This window comes from Rhagoletis pomonella, unplaced genomic scaffold, assembly GCF_013731165.1.
Source record: "Rhagoletis pomonella isolate Grant_MI unplaced genomic scaffold, Rhpom_1.0 Rhpom_scaffold_00010, whole genome shotgun sequence".
Classification (NCBI taxonomy): Eukaryota; Metazoa; Arthropoda; class Insecta; order Diptera; family Tephritidae; genus Rhagoletis; species Rhagoletis pomonella.
In genome coordinates this window covers 37855250-37877142 of record NW_023458564.1, presented here as the reverse complement: position 1 = coordinate 37877142, position 21893 = coordinate 37855250, and the positions used below count along the sequence as shown (strand labels likewise).

Below are 21893 nucleotides of genomic sequence, written 5' to 3'. Positions count from 1 at the left end.
AAAAAATGCAACGGCACAATGTATTGGCTTTGAAGGTATTATAACGTAGGAGAAACACCTGTGACAACAATAAAATTTTAACAAAGCCAAATGCACGACCATTGAACAGAGTGACCATATGGTGGACCCGACCATTGAGCGGTTCAATTCGAATGCGGTCAAGTCAATTTAAGCGGCAAAAATACCCATGCAATTGCAATAAATACAAATATAAATGCAACGAAGGTACAAACAGAAGATAGATGAGATTGCAATGCAGGGTTGTATGGGTTAAATGTTGCTCATACGCGATGTGCACCGCAAAAATATATATGTGGTGTGGTGGCAGGTATTTGTTGAATTGTATTTGTATGCATTGTGTTTGTGTTTTGTCGGTATTATTGTTTGCGTGATTTTAGTTTTTATTATAGCAGCATTGCAGATGAAATACGTATTCCATTATTTAGGTTATTTAGCAGCGGTGAAACAAAGCCAACAGCAGCGTCCATTTGGGAATGCATGCAAAATAAAAACGAAAAAATATCGAGGAATTAAAATGGTATTAAAAAATATTTCTAGGTAAAGAGCTTTAAAATAGTTTGTGTGGAATAGGTGCTCGTAGTACTATTAATGAAGGTGTGGTTTTTTAAAAAGTTTTTTTTTTATAAGAATCTGTTTATAGCTTATATACTAAAATAATATTTTAAAAATAAAATAATTCCTAGCAGTAAAGACTGCTTATAGGAACCTTCAGTTTAACGCTGGAAATTCAGCTTATGCTAAACTAAAATGCATCTATTTTGTTGTCTTTTTTGGCAATGTTTTGCTGTAGTTGTGAATATTTTTGGGGCACTCTCAATGCTTTCAGTAACGGCTGCCTGCACACTATTAGAAACAAGTAGAGTTTGGTTGTTTTGGTTATTGAGAGAACCCTTTAATGTACTTTTTGTATGTAAAAATGCAGGTCAACATCAAGACGCATATCGATGTTTTTTTTTTGGGTCTATATATCTCTTGGTGATTATAGAAACATTAGTTTTTACAGGTTTAAAGGTAAGTAAAATTTATTGTAGTTATGTGGAAACTGAGAAATATTAATATTTCGGTCTACAGCAGTACTTTGTGTAAGTTATTCAAAGGCACATTTTTATACATTTTTCCCAAAACGGACGCTGGATGCGATCTAGTGCAAAAAAAAACATGAAGGAACATTGTTTAGAAACATTGTTGAGAAACACTGTTTGCACTATTCCTTCATATTATTTCCATCATCATAAATTGCAAATTCATATTCCGCGGAGCACAAAGCTCCTAGAAAGGCCTTTTGAAGGTATAAATATTTGCATTTAAATTACTTTTACTTCAATTTTAAAAAAAAGCTTAAAATCGCCAACCTTGTAAAACTGAGAAATTATTTTTACATATACAAACTAGACTCTCCAATAAACTTGGTTCCATCAATTGTCCAGAAAAAAAACTGAAGATTTCGTTAAAACGAGAGAGCATGAAGACGACAGATTCTGTTCCAATATCCCTCTTGAAGGTATTTGTGGAGATAACAATAACTTTATCGCTTAATCAAGTAGCACACTAATATAAAACTTTTTTAAAATTTGTGAACTTTGGTACAATTAACCAGATGTATACCAAAATTCGTAAATTTACACCAAGTTATGCACCAATGTGCTATTTGAGTAAAACGGCCCTGCCAATTGTTCTAAGTATTTTAAATTCCCAAGGGCAAAGAGTGCTCTTATTTGTAGCCCTGGTTCAATTTTGGAGATATTGGCCGCCAGACTGTTCCTTTTCATCCAGGTTGCCAGTTAGTTTAGTTGAGGTTGCTATAATCGTAATTCACTGACCGTCTAAATAAACTTTCCTGCTTCGCCATCTGCATATGCAACAACCCTAATGAGTTGCAATATAAAACGAGACAATGATAAATATTCTACTCAACCTTTCATCGATCCTGAGAATAGCAGATAGATCTTATTGCACACCATTCAGGAGTAGGTGGATGAAAAATTATTGTTAAATTAACCTTCCACAGAACGCCTTGCGAATTCCTGTATTCAGTTGAGAAACTCTACTCAAATCAAAAATTCACTGAATATTCAAACTGTCCTCTTAGAGTATCGCTTGTGCAATACTCCCAACAACATCGTCCTGGGGGTATCAGCCGATCTGCTACTTTCAACCACATCGGCTAATTTTTCAACTTCAAACTAAATTTATGCATACGATTCTAATGTTGTTACTTTAGCTAGATTAAGAGCAGTTTGTTCAATGTGTGGTTATCACTACCTCCCAGTTAAACATCATTATCAACGTTTCCAACATCATACATATGTATAACGTATAGCAACATTTGTACTTAATCGGAGCTTTTACGTCCGGTTTTTTATTAACCGGACATTCAACAAACGGCCCTAACTGGTACTGAGCTCTCATTTGACTAATTTTCGACTGAATTCTTGATTGTAATTAAAATAGGAGTACGAAGAATGTTGAACGGAAATGTGTTTCGACAAAAAATAAATCCTAAAAAAGAATCTGTCGATTGATTACCTACTCGTAATTGCAACATCATTTATAATAGCTTCGAAGTACTTCTTGCACACAAATTGAGTGTGCTCCTCTGAAAGGGAACGTAAATTTATTTTTTTTTCTTTTTTATCAAAAGTAGCTGTCAAAATAAAGTCAAAGCAGAGTAGAATTATAAAAATGTCCACAGTTAACTGTCAATAACACAAACGTAGAATGAAATAGTGATCTTCCTAACTTAGTTACAAATTCTTGCAGGCACATTTTACTTTTAAATTTGGATCTACTTTTGCATGCACTTTAGGGTGGTCCTTCAATGTAGGAAGCAAATTTTTACATCAGATTTATTAAGCCTCAACCCGTACGCTGATGCTTTTACAGTGGAAGATATCACATATAAATTTTGGTTTCGATTGAAGTCGGTTAAGGCGTGTCCCACAGGGGTCAAAGTTCAGTTTACCCTATGAAGCCGTCTTAACCGTCTCCAATCGGGGCCAAAAATTTAAATGTGATATCTGTGACCGTGGTGTTACCGATAGAGGGGGTGAGGTTGAAAAAAATCGTGCATTTGATTTTTTTAAGGACTACCCTAATGTAAATTTAAAAATTGCCTATGAACTCCATACAAAATAAGTACTAACATCTCTAGGCGGTTCACATGTAAAATTGGCGTATACAGCACAAGATTCAAAGCAAGCATTTGCAACGGCACTATGTACCATAGCAAACCCGTGCAAAATATACCCGTATATACCCCTAGCCATACATAAGTATGTAAGTATCCTTGCTTGCAACTTGTAATGTATGTATATTTGTTTGTTTGTAATCAAACTTACCACAATGCCTTGTCAAATGGCTCGTGAAATCCCTCACGAGACATGCGCATATATTGGCCCCATGTTAAATTGTTCCGATCGAAAATGTAATTGTAGACAGGTAATTCCTCCTTGGATTCTGCATCACTTTGGCGCAATAAAAATCTGTCGAGAAAGGAGAAAGAAAGCAAGCATCCACATGAGTAGAAGCAATACTCAAAAGGTTAAACCAAAGGACTGGCAATGGCATTGCAAAATTACTTGAGGGCAAATGTGTCCAATTGTTGCAAGTAAGAGAGTGGCAGACCAACATGCAACAATCATGGCAATAAATTTCACTAACTGATAGCAGACGTTGCAGCTTCATTTGTTGTCTATAACATGGTGTAAGTGCAGATAGATGCAGTCATTTTTTTTTTCATGTACCTACAAGCGGTATGTAATCTGCGTGGTAATCAAGTGGTCTTTAACTGACTTTCTGCTACATAGTAAATTCTGAAAACGAATGCGTGCAATCTATGTACATATTTGCCTTGACAGCTAATAAAGGGCTTCAACGTTTTTTATAGATTTGCACAATAAAATATATTCCATCTATTCAAATGTCGTTTAGATTTATTTTCAAATAAAACAAAATCGTTTTGGCCCGCCAATGTCGCACGGTCAACTGCAAAAGCACTAAGATAAAGCTTCTCTGTAAAATTTGAGTTCCTGACCTCGTAGCTCAATCTTGGTGGGATCTGCAAAGTGACAGGAAAATGTGTTCACATATAATTTCATCAAACCACTAATCGTTCAATTTAATGCGTAAGGAAAAATCTGTTTTTCAAGCGCAACTTTGCTCAGCTAATCTTTTGTTAGTCGACGTTCACAGAGCTTTTTATACTTAATTACATACAGTTAAGATATCTCATGCAGGGTTTAATGTGCGACCAATATACTGGAATGATCCTATCTGCGTTCGGAATTCTTTTTGCATGCAATGCGCCGCCAGGAGATTATTTCGTTGGTCCGCAGACCTACTTTCCGACTTTAGATGCCGGAAGTTCCACATAAGAAATAACATAGCTACAACCCAGGGAAGCTGCAAATGATGATCTTCTGATTATCACATGAAAAAAATTTCATTTTTGCTCTTCGGCTTTCCTTGTAAATCATATCTGGGATAACGCTTCGTGGGGGCAAGTACGAGGGCAGTAATAATCCTTCTGACCTGCTAGGTAACCGTCACTCATAAACTAATTCAATACCTACAAGCCCCCCGTACCAGACCTCATCATTCCAGCAAAGTTGAAAAGTTGTGGAAGTGTCCTATAAATGACTGAGCTTTGATACTTCACCTACTCTTGAGATAGCCAGGCGGTCACAAGGGATGATGACATCTAGACTCCTCAAGGAATGCTTTGACATTATCCAACTCTTGGCAGCAAGGAACACGGTATTACTTTGCTTGATACAAAGACACTGCGGTATCATAGGTAATGAAGCCGCCGACGAATTGGCAAGGGAAGGCTCATCGCCTGTACTTGTGGAGTCGGAAACATGAAGATGTAAAGCCCCGCCCTCATTATGGATCACTCTTACTCTTGCGCTTAACATAACAACTGTTGACCTTGGAGCAAAACAGTCACATTACGAACTACAATAAGCCTAGATGACTAGCAAGCGCAGCTTCCGAACACTCCCTGATTACTTGAACCACTGCATCTCTGAATTGGTTCTTTCTGTATATACATTAGATACCTCAGAGAGTTTTAAAGTGGGGAAACGTAGCTGGAGGCAGACAGCAGTGGACTTTTTCAGTGACTGAAGTGCTGACAGAGGGTATTCTTCCAAGAGCTCTCTTATATATGAGGTTTATAGAGGTGAGCATATACTCTGCATATAAGATGCAATAAGGGCTCTGATCACTCTGATATGGGCTCAAAATTTGTCTCAATTTCATTGACTTTAATGTGTTGCAGGCCATATTAACATTGCGGCAAACTGCATGGCAATGAACATCTAATACGTGCGACCCGAAATTCAGACGGTAAGACTAAAAACTCCATATTTCCCTTGCTGCTCCTATTTCAAGGAGAATGGTGAGGTGGTACCACCCAACACTTTCTACGAGGCTTTTCAGCCTTCGCAATTCTAGGATTGAAGTGTATTGGCATGTATTTTATAAACAACTCTGAGAATTGCTTGGGGATTTATGTTATCTTCCTACGAATCTTCGTGATTGGCTTGCGTCATTTGAGTATAAATATAATATTTAATGTGTCCTCAACTGAGTACGACCACGATGTGTCGGTTTCTCTTTGTTTCCATTTAATTGCATCCTGCTTAGTATTTGTACGAGGAGCGCAATGAGAAGGTAGTCCTTTTCGGTAGAAAACAAAACGCTCTAACCTAATTTAGCGTTGCGTAAGATTTACTGGTCTGTTAGCAGATATTTTGGAATACTTCATCATTCTGCAATTTATATGGTCAAGATATTTGGTACGACATTCAGTATGGATGGTCCAATATACACTACTGATTCCAGAAGCGCCCAACTACCGCCCCATTTATTCAACAAAATCCCCCAGAAGTGATCCTAATGTGTACCGATAAAAAAAATATCCACTGCTGTTTTATTTCCATGCTATCCGAATTAAAAACTCACTTAAACGTGTCCTTTAAAACCATTCAAGGACACTCTCAAAAATTCGGAGCCACTTTTCAAGTAACAAACTTCATTTTCTTTCATTTCTCCCACACTTTAATCCCTAATGATTTCGTCTTTAAATTCTAATGAATACAAATGAGTCTCGAATGTGCGCCTAAACCTCGTCCCATCCATGCATGCATAACAACTATTATTTACAGTTAATGCAACGGAAAATGCCCACTCGTTCACATCCACTTTTGGCTAAAACTTCTTATCAGTTTTTGCAGAGTTTTTGTTATTTAACTACAACGTAACTTTTATTTTTTTTTACTATTTTCTTGCAAAACTTCGACACAGGCAATCAAGAATGAGAGTCCAATTTGTTGCTACATATGTACATACACATACACTTACAACATGTTTATATGTACAAGTGGTTAACTCTTTTCGATACCCCACTCACGCGCTCACTCACCTCCTCGCTATATCCCAGGCACTGGCAATCATTGCATTGACACAGTAATCTGCCGGCACCATATTGGCCTTGCAATTTGCCCGACCATAGATGCAGCGCACTAGACCGCGCGCCGACCAAGTGCACAAACCTGATGGCCCATACAAATTATCAGTCCAGCCGGGAAATGGATCCTTGTAGGTTGACATAACTGAAAATAAATGAGAATTAATGTGTTGCTAAGAGTTTGCATACATACATACATACATATGTATGCATGCATGCATGAGTGGGGATGTATGTGGGTGCGCACAAAACTATAGTGTTATTCAAATACTTGCTTACTTGTTTGTACATTAGGGTGTGAGTAATTTGTTTATGAAAACGATGTAATATGAGTGTGCTCCCATTTATTCAAAGAATTTTAAGATTTTTATTTTTTTTATGTTAGAATGAAACAGTAGGAGAAGTCAATTTCGAAAAGTGCATTTTGTTGTTGGCCGGATAAAATCGATGCTAGTGGTCTTAAGGCGACTGAAGAGGCCTTGTGACGGAGTCATCAACCTTGGCTCTAGGGTAGGATGTACTCGTGGAATAGTTTCAGTTGCCTGGCTTGGTTCTTTCTTCTTTCTACCAAACATGGAAAACTATAAAAAATTTCAGGTTTTTTAGTGCATATAGAAATTAATATTAATTTCTAAAACACCCATTCAAAGTCTACGTACTGCGAAAATTTTAATGCAAAGAAAAGTTAGTTATTGACCTCAACAATCGTTGAGGATCACCGCAAATGCTTTTATGACTAAACCTTACGGGCTTAACCCTGGTTTATCTGGATCTCTTTTAAGGAGCATTACTGAGAGAAATTTCCAGTCTGTGGCAGCTTTATTATCGGCTTTCAGGATCGCCATATCCTTCGCGGTATTGAGCACTGATAAACTCCAAATTGATAAACCTTCGATAGATAAACTCATAATTTTCCCCTTTTAAGTGCTCCCGCAACACGTTCGACAAAAAAAAATCTAAAAATTCAACGGTAATTTTTAGCCACTTGAAACTTGCACATTATTACACTAAAATTGAATGGGCTATAAACAATTCTAAGAAAAATGTTTGAAATTTTGATGAAAACTTTATGAATTTTGTTTTCAGTGTTCTAAGTGTTCAGTGTTTAAGCTTAGGTTTAAGGTCTGCTAGAAGCTCTTAAAATAAAAATCACAAGAAATATTTTTCATTACCTTGCACCTTGCTTTTAGGCTTTTTTCCAGCTCTGAAGAAAAACGAAAAATTCATATAAAATGACGCACTAGAAATGGAAAAAAAAATTTCAAGAAAAAAAATGCTCGTATATTTATTTCTTCAAGAAAATTTGCAAGAAAGGCAAGCGGTTTTTTGAAGCAACAGAAATAATGAAAAATATTTCCTATGATTTTTCTTGAGAGCTGGATTCTAAAAGCTCAGTTAGTCAATGACGTAGCGTAAACGTAGGTTGACGTACGTAGCAGCATATAAAATTGACTGTTGATAGAGAGAGAGAGAAGCAACGGCAACGTCACCGCCATGCGGTGGTGAGTTTTCGTTAACACGCGAATCCCATAAGCTAGATCGTGTCTGCGTCAACCTAAGTCTACGCTACGTCGTTGACTGTTTGCGCTTTAAGCTTTTGCTGTAAATTTTCTTGAAGAAATAAATTTTCAAAAATTTTTTCCTTGAGAGCTGCAAACAGATTTAAGCAATTTTGGTAGTAGAAAATTTCTTTTACATTTCTTTTGCGTTATTTTATATGAATTTTTTCATTATTCTTGAGGATTCGAGGATTCATTTATTTATAAGGTAATAACAAGAGGATGTAACTACATCAATGATTAAGTTCGCTTAAGTTTCCGCATCGAGGTACTGAATCGGGTTCCTTTAAGTACCCAACCCGCCTAAGTACCTCACAAATATGGCATTTTTCGTGAGGTACTTAAGCGTGTTTTACTGTTCGTATATGCCTTTGAAAAAATAAAAGAGCGGCAGCCATCCGTAGGCGTTGAGAGCTCTAGATGTTCACACAAATTAACACCACAAAAGCTCTGCAAAATAGTAGGACAGCTGTGAAATTATTTCAAGATCGAGATGACTCATTTGAAGATAAATGTAGAAATCTTTCAACAGACATTTTTCTTTCTTTCTGGACCTTCCGAGTAGCACCAGGCACCTCTAACCACTCTGCTAGCGATAAGAGCACCACCAACCTACGAAGTCAGAAAAAAGCAATAAAGTATAAAAACAAAGTTAAAATAAACCCACTGATTTTTATTTGTTTTACTTTTTATCTAAAAAAAAAACTTTGTACTTATTTTGCTTTGCTCGTTTCTAAATAAAATTAAAATCAGGAACCGGTTTTTTTTCAAATTGCAATTTTTCGGATAACTCTAAAATCGGTTTTGGAAAAAAGGCGAATAATCGAACACCTTTTATATTTATATTATATAGTTAGATAACTGTATTTACCGTTGCTTTTGTATAAGTTCGTAGGTTCTAAATTATAACAAATTGTTTTGGTAGCCAAATCTCAACTCTGTTAGCAGACACACAGTTTGCTTGAACGTTTGTGTTAATTTTTTTTTTGTTTTTCTTTTAGTTTTAATCTGTTTTTTTTCATTCTTTATTTGTATCGGTATTCCCACAAATTCATTTAATAGTGACAGATACTTTTAAAAATTTCTATGGAGTCGTAATCTTCCATAGCTGCTTTTGAGCTTTGCTTTTTGCTTCAACGATTACTATACTTATACTGATATCTAGTAAATTATATACTAAAAATTTTTTTTTTTTAAGAAACAATTCTCAAACAAAACACAACAAACTTCTCCTGACTTAACTGTTCTATACAAAATGTGTACTTATGTATGTATTTGCGCGCGTTGTTGTGTTTTGAATTCTGCAACTTTGAATATATGTATGTATTTATCTCTGTTTATATTTCAAGAACTTTGCTGTGCATTACCTTGTCGGTTTGGCTTTTATCTAGTACATGGTTTGTTCAAACTCTGTCCTCATTGTTGCAAGCCTGCATTTTCCTTTTTGTGCTTTGCTGCATTTGTGCACTCCAAAAATTTCGTATCTCTAACAAATGTGTCCAATGGGACATTTATGTCATTGAAGTGTAAATTTGCTTACAAAGTTTTGGATGTTTTTGTTTTTTTTTACCTTCAAATATCTGCATTGCATTACCTTCAGTGTGGTAAGTAGTAAGAAAAAAGCGTCTTTCTCGAATCGGCAAATGGCGAATTTAAAAGAAGTTTAAGATAAAAAATATGAAATGATGTGGAAAATTTAAATTTTTATGGAAAACATTAAAAGTTTTTCTGCGGACAACATATTCATATACTTTTTAATCTTAAAAAACAGTAAAGTCTCGCCGTTTTGCTTCTAATTTCACGCAAATCCCTCCTTCTTAGAGAATGCATAAGCAGTGTTGCCAGAAAAATTTTGTTAAAAATCTTCCCAGTGATGATAAATCTTCAAAAAAAAACATAAAAGGGTTAGTGAAACTAGAAAACAATCTTTTTTTACTAGAAATATCTTTATTGAAGATTTTGTAACAAAAAAACTTACATTTTTTATTAAAATTTGTTTGTTATGCAAAACCATAACACATTTTGCTTAAGAAAAAATTCTAAATAATCCTTTTTATAAAGAATACCACTTAAGGTTGTGGTTTCCAGCTTATTACGAATTTTTGTTTTGTTCAAATTTATTTGAGGCAAAACTCTCTCCGGATCTATGCATTCATCCTCGCAACTTAAATTTAGAAACCAAAATTACTTAACTTTTCGTTTAAACAAATATCGATCCATAATTTTTATCTTGTGGAAATTCATAACGCCGAGTTAGAGCTGCACAAATTCGAGTCTGAGCGCGAATTTTGACAGGCAAAATCAACAACGAAAACATTTTCATAAAAATCAATATTAATATCTACCAGTACTGCAAGGTAAATTGATGATAAAAACGAAAAATTTGTTGCCAACTATCAAAGAAATAAATCTTCAAGTGTTGCCAGACATGTTCACGGTGAACATATTTTGTATGCGGTTTTATTTTGTTGTACTTATCTTCATGTGAAGATTTTTCTGATAATTTATGAAAAATATCTTCATTTTGAAGATAAATCTTTACTTCTGGCAACACTGTGCATAAGTCATAGTCGCGGCTGATGCTTCTTCAGCCTCTAAATATGACCGGACGCACTTTGAAAGCTTCTTTTACCAGATCGATTAGTGCACTCATGGTGAATTCACCAGCTATGCGGTTTCTCTTAACCCTCGATTGGAATTGTGTAACTTTTGTAAAATAGTAAACCTCCGTTTTGTGCCAAAATTTTATATTTATATTTTTTTAAATCTCAACTATCAACTATCTATTGATATAAGGCTCAATAAAACCCCAAAAGTAAAAGTCTTTGACGCAAAATAATACAAATATAAAATATTATAAGTATATATTTATTACATAAACCGTTTACCCTAACAATTTTGTAAAAAATTTACTTTTGTGCTTTCCAGTTATACATATTTTTCAACACTTTTTATATAGGACCTTTGTCCTTCTAAGCCTTTTATGCGAATAAAGTTTGAAAAAAATACAAATATTTCTCAGAAATTTATGTGGTGTATCTTATGGGACCCAGATTCGATTTCTAGTGTGAGCAGCATCGTAGTAGCTTTTGGTATGCTATTGCCAACCTGCGAGTGCGTTTTTGCCATGAAAAGCATTAACATACAAACTTAGCAGGCGTTTAGAGGCGGCGTAAGGTTCTTTCATCAAGACATAAATCATAGATTGAAGGAAAACCCCAAATAAAAGTTCTAATCTGGTCGACCTTACATCAAAACTGGTTGCGTCTGCTCATTGCTTACTTTTTTCATAAAAGTTGTATGGCTTTAATATAATAATAATATAGCGAATTATAAATTCATGTTTGTCGCTTCGACGAACTAAACACGACCAGGGTTAGCGTCGTCATATTTAGATAGAGGTTTAAAAAACATGCAGAGTATCATTTACGGGTCAATTATAGACGTCAGTATTCTCGCTCAGATCACGGACTTTCTTTAAGATGATTTTAATCATCAGAAACCGATGGGCTTATTGAAACCATTACTTCACAACAGAAAATGGGGTGTAAAATTTCAGTTGAGAGGGCAAACGAACTTGCCCCTTCAAAATAGCAAAAAGCCTTGAAACTTATGATGTATGTACGTAAGTACGTACATTAGAGTGTGTCGGAAAAAATCCACCGTACGCCTCTGCATCTAAAGTATTTTTCGGAAAAAATTTTTTTTTGCCGAATCTGGGGGTCGCATTTTTATTTTTCGATGACAGCTACACTTGGGCAATAAAAATTTGTTTTAAAATAGTGCCACCGGTGTAATAGAAATATTTCCTTAGCAAAGGTTAATTGATTTTGGGTGAGCTTTACTTTAAGATCCGCCTGTAAATGCCTAAAATATGACGAACAATTTAAAAAATAATGAAATTTTTCGAAATTGGTTTGCAAAAATACTTTAGATTCGTAGGTGGACGGCAAACTTTTTTTCTTGTACGCTCTAATGATACATACTTACTATGTATGTGCGGTAGTTGGAAACAGATATATATACGTATATATTTTTCACTTACCGATCGGTGGTCGAAATATGCCAGCTGGCAAGTAGAACGCCCGATGATTAACCAAATTTTCAGCACATTTCTTGGTCATCGTATACGTATTGGGCATATCACCGATCAGGCAATGGCGAAACTTTTCCAACGTCTCATCGTCAAAAATGCGATAAATCTATTTAACATACATGTTTGAAAAAATAAATTATTTATTAAATAAAGTTTATTGCAACAAAAATTCCATAAGAGATATTAACTTTTTGTTGTATGCGCGTTTGACTTTTTTTTTTTTGTAAGTTTGATTTTTTTCTGAGCTACCTCAGTTTTCCCATAGACAAATAATTTTTTAAATAGTTTAAAATACAAAATGGTGGGTTCAATCTTTTTTTATTAATAAGTTTAACTTGAAATTTATAAAAAAAATCCATATGCAACTTTCGCAGCGCTACAAGAATCCAGCAGTTAGATTTCTTTTAAAATCTTTTTAATGAATTTTGCCATTTTAAATTCTTCTTCCTTTACCAGTGAGATTAGGTTCCGCGTATTTATGTACCTTATTGAAACAATAAAATATTTTTAATTATTTTATCGGCAAACTTTTCTAAAATCAATTTAAATTGAACGTGCAAAAACTTAGCAAATTTATTTTTTATATGTCCTCGTATGCAAGTAAGTAAATGCATATATAAAATATTGGCTGATACAAACACAAGTACCCAACTAAACTCGAAATTTTTATCAATTAAAATATTTTAATTCAATTTAGTCACGAACCGCATGCTTTTTATATTTCATGCAACTGCAGATTTTATACAAATTAATGTCTTTCTTTTTCGCTTGTTTTAGTTCTTGCACGTCTATACTATATGTATCTACATATAGTAAATACGTATATTTTCTCAATCAATTAAAATTATTTATGTATTTATGCACAACAAATACTTTTCCTACCACCCTTTACTCGCTTACCTGCATTATTTTTTCATAGCCAATATCATTTTCATATACCCGTTCTTTGATGAATTTCCGGTTGCAATTGCAATAAAGTGTTGAAATGTGTACAAGTGACTGAAAACAAAAACATAGAAGCTATTTACATATGTGGTATGTATGTACATTAGACTGGCTCAAAATATGGGCTATTTCTTTTTTTAAGGCCCTTGCAAAATATTATTGAGACAAAAAATAAAATTACTAAGTTTCCATGAAGAATCGTCGAAAATTTGAAAAAAACGATAAATTTGTATATGCTCGATTTTAGCCTTGAATAACTTTTGTAGGATTAAATTTATCCAAAAATTATGAGAATTTCAATTTTCTTCCAGAGTATATACCGCTCATTCCACTACGTTGACTCCTTCCTGTGCTATTTGTGTAAATAAAAGGAATTCGCATGTGCGACCTTTAGATATTAATATTAAGGGCTGCGCTTTCTTCGCTGACGACAAGAGGTTTTTAAAAAACTTTCGATATTGTTTAACCAGTCCAATGTGCACATATGCCCATTTTCTCATAGTGAAAAAATATTTTTTTTTGCCCCACAGATTCTTGTTAAATAGAAATATAAAATATATTAATACCTTTAAGTTTTTCATTTCCATTGATAAATCAAGTATCTTCTTTGTACCTAAAACGTTTATATCAATTGCATCGCTGAGCTTTTCGTTGAATTTGACTGAAGCGACAACGTTGAAAACAATCTGAAAATAGTCCATCAAATATCATTCAGATAATTTTAAATAGTTAAATTGGATTGCATTTATTATTTAATTAACTTTAAGCTCTTTCAGAGATATGCATCATGAGTATTTCAGATCATATACGTCCATTGTCCATTAACTCCGGAATTTGTCAAATTTTCATACGAAATTCCACTACCCTTTCCTAAATACTTCCAGGGATTTTCTGTATGAAAATTTTACTTGTATGGGAGAGACCACGGAACCTTTACAATAAGTATATGTCTGCTGAAATTGTCAATATATGTAAAAGGTGCCGCATGCCCTTTTCAACTAACCATCCACATTGTCCATAGGTTAATTTGAAGCGGCTGCTTTTATCCAGCGTAGGAAACTTAAACCCAGTGGGTCCGTTGTGATACCAATTGAGTGCTCGAATTCGAATGCGTTCGTGCACCTACATAGAAGTAGAACCAGTTGGTAAGGTCGGCCAGACAGACAAAACGGTGGTGGTGAAATGTGCGTCAATATGAGGGTAGGGCAGTCACAGAGAGTGTGGATTATCGATTTCATTCACATCGCGGCAACTACGGCACAGGTCATTGGCCGGCAAACCAATTCTGCTAGCATGCCTTCCCATTGAGTAGTGGACCGTAATGATACCGTTCACCAGCCTTAGTAAAGGGCGTTCTAACCTTATGAGTGCATTGGACCTTTTCTTGTCGAGACTGGGCCAGATATGTCCAGTCGTCCCACACGTGGGTTCTTCTGAGCATCTTTTGTTGACCTTCTCAACGAAGTATATCCTGAGCCATGTCTTACAGGTAGATAATGGTATGCCCACTGCATGAGATAAGTCGACGTCAAACAGGATAGCGTCCTTCTTCGCAAGCTTGTTGGCTGCATAATTACCTTGAATGTCTCTGTGGTCTGGCACCCACAGGATGTAAGTAGTAGATTTTGAAGCTAAGTTCTTAAGTACTACTATTGTTCATAAGTAAAAGATGTATTTTATATACCTTTCTACCAGGTTTCAGTACTCTACCACAAAAACTTCTGGAGATGCTAGGTATGAAAATTTTTTTGGGAGGTTCCGCGCCCCTATTTTCATGTGATTTATTTCATACACCTATATTTCCACCAAGTTCCAATTCTCTGTCAAACTACTTCCAGAGATAGACAGTATAAAACAATTCAGTTTTTATGGAAGGAGCCACGCCCCGTTTTCAATTACGGATATTTTTGTGTATGGGTAGTGAATTAGTTTCATGTACCTTCGTACCAAATTTCAGTGCTCTCTAAAAAATTTTTTCAAATACTGACTACACACGAGGCTGCCGTTGAAACAAATTGTTGAAGCAACATGTTTTTCTTTTTCAATACACACGAGGAAACCATTACTGCAACCTCAGTAGGGTCTACCAAAACCAAGGAAACCGACACGGCAACCAATACAAAATATCAAAATATTCTGATTTTAGGGCGACGGTTGCGCTAACACGAATTTCTATGAGTAACAATGCTACACACGAGGGAACGGTCGAAGCATGTTGCCCTAGTTGCTTCGATTTCTTCGTGTGTGGTAAGCATAAGATATGTTTGTATTATGGAAATTAAAATTTGTATAGGCGATGCCGCGTCCCCTTTATTTATCAACATTTTTCTGACCATCCTTGAAATGCCAGCAGTAGGTGTGCTAAATTTGCCTAGAATCATATAGTACATATATATAGTATATAATTTAGATTATTGAATTGTGTAACTAAAATCGTAAGAATATTGGTCAGTTTTGAATAAAAAAGTATTTTTCGTAAAATAATATTTCATTACTATTGTTTTCTAAAAGATTTTTAATTATTATGCAGTCTGATTGAGGCCTAAGGTCGAGGCCACGCAATGAGCGACAAAGCGGTAAGCGGCTGAGCGGCTGAACGGCGCCATACAAATAATAATAATAATAATAATAATATATTTATTCTTTCTTCTTACAAAATCAACATATAAGTACATAAGTAACTTAAAATACTTAGTATCGCTAAACTAATGTAAGAAAAAGTAAGGCATTCCTTAAAAACATTAAGTTTTTGTATTGGATGCCATCTCAAAAGATAAAAATTATGGAAATGAAGAGAGTGTGTATGGGGTGAAGATATATAACCAACAGTGATAACGTTAAGATAATTTTATAGAAAAAATAATATTAATAATATTTAACAACAATTGCATATATTTAAATTTTAAAGTTTTTAAGTCGCAGAACTCAGGAAACTTTTGATATCGTCGTGTGAAAGCTCTAAAAGAAACAATTTTACTTTTGATAAAAATTTAGGCAAATTTCTAATAGCACGAATATACGCAGGTAACGCATTGAAAGCTTTACAAGAAACAATAGTGTAGAAGTTTTTGAAGTGTGTAGTACGAGAAATTTGAACAGCCACAAAGCCGTGCAAGTTTTTCCGCAAGTTATAAGTGTCAGAGACTTGGCTGTGTAAATAGCCACAGCGAATGAAAAATATCTTTAAACATTTGTAGAAGTACAGATGTTTTATAGGCAGAATTCCCAGAACACTAAATAGCTCCATGGTGTGGTGCAAACGATTTACATTACATATTTTTCTTATGATGCATTTCTGTATTGCTAAAAGTTGCTGGATTTTATTGAAAGATGCACCGCCCCAGCAGGTTATGCCATATTGAAGCTTAGAGTGAACCAAGGTGTAGTAGAGAGTCTTAAGCGTAGAGTTAGAACAAATCTTTCGTAGACCATAAAAATATCGAACAGTAGACCGCAAGTAGGATTTCAAACGAGAAATGTGCGTAGACCAACTTAAGGTTTGGTCGACAGAAACACCAAGGTATTGAAAGTCGCTTACTTTTTCAATTAAAAAGCACTCAGGACAACAGTCTGTTTCAGAATTAAAAGATTTAGTGGAGCACAAGAAACTATTCAGTTCAAAGCGCTTGCAGTTAGAGGCATGAAATACAATGTCAATATCGGGTGAGATTTTTGGAATTAGACTGAAATACATGATCTTGGTTTTTTTACTGACAATAAGCTTATGAGCAGAAAACCACCCCCGGAGCAAATGTACGTCCTTATTGACTCCTGCTATAAGATCCAAATAGTTCGAGGAACCATAGGCAATAGCAAGGTCGTCTGCGAAGGCTGTAACTTTTCCATAGAAAGGGAGCGAGAATATGGAATTCAAATAAACCAGAAATAGTATCGGACCTAAAACAGATCCTTGAGGCACTCCTAAGCTAATAGTAACAGGATTACTCAAACTACTCCCAACCTTTACTTTTTGCACCCTTCCTGACAAGTAACATTTGAACCAATTATACATAAACCCACGAAAGCCCGCGCAATATAACTTGTCTAATAAGATTTGGTGATCAACCATATCAAATGCTTTTGTGATGTCAACAAACAGACCAGCACAGTTATTTTTATTGTCTAGTTCGCTGTATATAAATGAACAAAATTCCAGTAGAGCATCTTCTGTTGACCGCCCACATCTAAAACCGAATTGCATTGAACTGAAAAATTTCTTGGTTTCAAGAAAAGATAAGATTCTACTTTTAACAAGTTTCTCAAAAACTTTAGAAATAGAAGAAAGCAAGGAAATTGGCCTGTAATTATTAATATCTTTTTTGTCACCCTTTTTAAACAATGGTATGACAATAGCACATTTTAAGTCAGCGGGAAAAGATCCTGACAAAATACTTCTATTGAACAGATGAGTTAGAATGTCAACTAAATTTAAAGAAACATATTTCAGAACTTGATTCGAAATACCATCAGATCCACATGACTTAGAGTTGTTCAAAGATTTTATTACCTTCAAGACTTCTATGCCGGTGAACGGCTCAAAGAAAAAACTATCACTTGAAATATCATATCCCAAGGATAAAAAATCGCCTGTAGTTTGAGAAACATTAGTTTGTCCTATTGATAGGAAGTGGTCATTAAAAAGATTTGCTACTACTTCAGGGTCACAAAATTTCCCATTATCATCACATAATACAATCGTAGAGTCATTAGATTTAGAACTCCGGTTCAGAAGGCCGTTAATAATGCTCCATTCTTTCTTCGGGTTACCATAAGAGGACCTAAACTCCTTACGATAAAAATTATCACGCTCCAGATGTACTTCTTTTCTCACTTCGTTACATAATTTTAGATACCGGCTACGAAGATTTGCATTTGACGGATGTTTATTACACTTTTTCCCTAGATTATTCTTTAAATTAATTTTTTTTACCAATTCCTTGCTAATCCAAGGTTTTAATTTTTTAAATTTACGGGGACTAAAAGAAAAACTAGAGGACTCTATATAGCTATTTAAAATATTTAAAAATACATTGAACGCAATTGATACGTTTACTTCCGAAAAAACTTTCTCCCAAGTTTCAAACCGCAAAAGTTCGTTTAAGGTTTCTAAATTTATTTTAGTGACTTTAGTTACGTTAGAGTTAGGCTTCTTCTTATTAGCTTTATTTTCATTTGTCATTTTTATAATTAAACCAGTCATTGTATGATCTGTAATTCTGAGGTCAAGATTTAAACTTCTGAGACAACTGAAAGTATTAATACTACTACGACAGAATACATGATCCAAGCAGCTCCCAGAAACACTGCGGGTTGATTCATTCAATAACGATGTAAGTCCATGATTGGCCATTAAGGTTTGATAACTATCTGCAATAGCATTGGGGTGGAGGATATCCAAATTAAAATCACCCAATATGACAGCATTACTAGCATTTTCGCAAGAAAGGAGACCTGAAAACTCTTCTAAAAAAGTTTGAACCGCAAACGCATGTAGCCTATAGACACATATAAATGTGAAAACCTTGCACGAGATACTTAATGAGACCTTGAGAACATCGGCACTCGTGAGATTGTAATCAACATATTCACATTCGTAAACACTACGAACAAAAACTCCAACACCACCTGCAGAATATAAGTCATTAGTGTTCGCATAAAATTTATAACCGGGTATAGCAAAGTCTAGTATTTCGTGCGAGTATATCCATATTTCAGAAACAAAAATAAGATCCGGATAGTTTTTTAGTAACGCTAGATTGCACAACAATAAATCGAAATTTTGCCGAAGACTACGTATGTTTTGGTGAATGACAACAAACGAGTCATTTAAATCATACAATAAATTTATATCGTTGACAGGACTTATTATAGCGTGGTTGTTATTATCTAAATAGTTGTGAAAATTCAAAATAAACTAACAAATATAAAAGTTAAGTTAAGTAACTTTTGACAAATCGTCAAAAGTTTTTAAATTAACAACCACGCCATTATCAGCCTTTCTCATTAGTATTCTACCATTCTTCACCCATAGATACTTATAATTTTTATCTTTTTTAGTTTTCTTCGCTGCTGAAAGCAAAGCTCTATTATAAGAAGTTAGGCTATCGTTAATGAATATATTTGTCTTCGTAGCATCACCAAAAATCCCAGTCGTTAATTTTGCTTTTGCCTATCCTTTGTGAGACATTATTTTCCTCTTTAGCTCAGCTGAGGCAAAGTGAAGGCGAAGCACATTTTTTACTGGAGATGAGCCCTTTCTTTGTTTGAGTGGTTTAACGTAGCAGCTACTAATATCTTCCGGAGAGAGAGAAATGCCAAAAGCAGTATTTAAAACCTGTTTCGTGCGTTCACTTGCATTATCGCTAGTTAGCTCCGGCACTCCAACAATATCGACAGCGCTGGTTAGTAACTGCTGTTCCCTCCAGTTTAGCACATTCTCTAGCTTGCTGACTCTTTCGCTCAATTTGCAATTCTCTTCTTGTAGCTGATTTACGGTGCTGAGGAAATCGGCGTTGAGTTTTTTTAGACTCAAAATCTCATCATACAGTAGTTTTAAAGTTATCTCATTGCATTTTTGTTTATGTTGCTGTTGTTAGTGATTTTTTGTGTTGGTTGTTTTTGGCTACTGCTGGTGGTCTGTCTTTGTTTTTGTACCGCCGGTGTTAAATTTTTGGCGGTGGCCTGAGCGACAGCTCCCGAACCAGATGGAGCAGAATCATCTGACTCCACAACAGTTGCAGAACAAGGTATTGGCTGCTGATGTAGAGACTTGCGTCGCGCAATACTACACTCATCACATCGATGTTTTACATTGTTTGCCTTCATGTACTCCATATCTGCAGCAGTGATTCTGGCGCAGGAAGCATGAAAGTAACTTCCACAATCTGCACACGCGATTTTGGCCGGCTCTGAACGATCAACTTTGTCTTTGCAAGATGGACAATACATATTGCTAGCGTTAAAAACGTATAATCAAAAGCGCACACCCCTACACTACGAAAACACGTCCGCACAGCCGCTCAGAAATGCCGCTCATAGCATGGCCACTTCAATAGTATTTCTTATGTTTTAATTAAACCGCTCAGCCGCTCGCCACTTTGCCGCGCTCATTGCGTGGCCTCGGCCCTAGACGGCGCTAGTTCCCACGACAGTCGCGTCTATCGTCTATCGTAAGAAACAAGATGTTTATATAGCCAAGGTCTGTCACCTCAAAACAGTTATGAATATATTTTTATACTATTACAATAACAACAACGAGAAAGCGATCTGAAAGAAGACTTCGGGACCCAGATGTAAGTATATAGTGCCAATTAAGTTCACTCATGTGAAAGGAAAGGTATCAAACAAATATACACAGCAAAATGTATTTCAATACTGTTTGAGCAACTAACCTCCACCTCTTCACATAAAATCTCTCTATCTTCTGAGATAATGCCCAAATCAATAGCGCCGTAATCCACGCGAACGGGATGCACCTTTCGAAATAAATCTGGCTGCTCGGCACGTATGGTGTCGAATATCTGTCGAAAATAAGGCAAGGTATATATATACATGTAAGCAACAGATGAGTAAATATGTATTTATGTAAACTACGTTAAAAAAATATATATTTATGCATATACACACACTTAGCTCTCATATAATACATAAATAAATAATAATATTTGTACCCACCGATTCGCTGAAGAAATTCTCCAAGCGCTGCTCCACACTCATATTATCTTTACAACGAATCAACATATAAATTTTACGCAACTCAAATGCACGCAACAATTTTTGTGTGAGTACTTTTCCAACGAAACCGGTACCGCCAGTGATAAGAACGGTGGCATTTCGATAGAAATCAGTAATTGGTGTTGGTGTTGGTGTTGTCGTTGCGCTTATTTCAACCGGCTCATTGCAGTTAGACGATGATGAGCTGAATGCATTGTGCATCGAATTCATCGTTTTTGTTGTTGTTGTTGTATATTTAGTGCTAACGCTTGTTGTTGAAGCATTGCTTTGGTAATTGTTTTCGACCGCTTTGTTCGTGCTTGCAGTTTTATTGGCGGTTTGGTCAATGCTATTGATTGTGGTTATTGTGCAATCAGGTACTATATTGATTTCATTAGCTCCAACACCACCCATTTCTTGCCTATTTTCACCAGAACAATCGCCATTGATGGAGTTAATTAATGCGGTTGCTGAGCCGTTTTGGGTTTTTGGCTCTGGAGATTCTGAAAAAAGTGAAGCGAGAGGCATTTTTCAAGCAGTAGGAATACTGAGAGAGATACAAGAATTTTTTATTTCAAATATTTAGTTTGTTAAAGCAAACGAATATAAATATAACTTATAGATTTAGAAAGACCATCCCTATGACTAGTTTCTATATGGGGCCACATGACAGAAAAGAGAAGACATATTCTTAGAGATAATTTATACTTTGTATGTACATAAAAAAATATGTATGTCTATAAAAAAAATTTTATTGAAATTCTTAACGTACTGGTTCGTTTTTAATATGCAAAAGCATTTTGCTTGATCTCACAACCACTTTTTTTTAGCAAGTTAAAGTTTCTTCTTCTTCCCAAAATTTTATATTTTTTCGTGAAAAATTATTTATTCACGCATTCTCTTAATTCGCCAAAAATTTTCGTTTTCGGTGATCACTGATAAAATTTTGTGTAGCATTTTAAGCCTCTAACTATCATTTTTGCAAACCCTTCTCTCTCTCTTCTTTTCCGTAGAAGATATGTCGAAAAATTGGCGCCAACGCCCTTTGTGTGCTTCAAACAGATTTATTTTTGGAAACTTTCTCGTT

The 21893-nt window shown here is 35.2% G+C and overlaps 1 protein-coding gene across 1 annotated transcript in view; it reads right to left on the bottom strand.

Annotated features, from left to right (window-relative positions):
- The window catches only part of LOC118746378 (fatty acyl-CoA reductase wat), a 22588-nt gene extending 1254 nt beyond the window's left edge, over nucleotides 1-21334 (bottom strand). The window contains exons 1-8 of the mRNA XM_036480233.1: nucleotides 20768-21334; nucleotides 20485-20613; nucleotides 13660-13779; nucleotides 13049-13147; nucleotides 12098-12254; nucleotides 6449-6638; nucleotides 3360-3503; nucleotides 1-58 (exon numbers count right to left, since the gene is read on the bottom strand). The exon at nucleotides 1-58 is cut by the window's left edge and continues 359 nt beyond it. Coding sequence (XP_036336126.1) covers nucleotides 1-58; nucleotides 3360-3503; nucleotides 6449-6638; nucleotides 12098-12254; nucleotides 13049-13147; nucleotides 13660-13779; nucleotides 20485-20613; nucleotides 20768-21334 — 1464 coding nt within the window. The remainder of the gene's footprint in view (nucleotides 59-3359; nucleotides 3504-6448; nucleotides 6639-12097; nucleotides 12255-13048; nucleotides 13148-13659; nucleotides 13780-20484; nucleotides 20614-20767) is intronic.
- Between the last annotated feature and the right edge of the window lie 559 nt (nucleotides 21335-21893).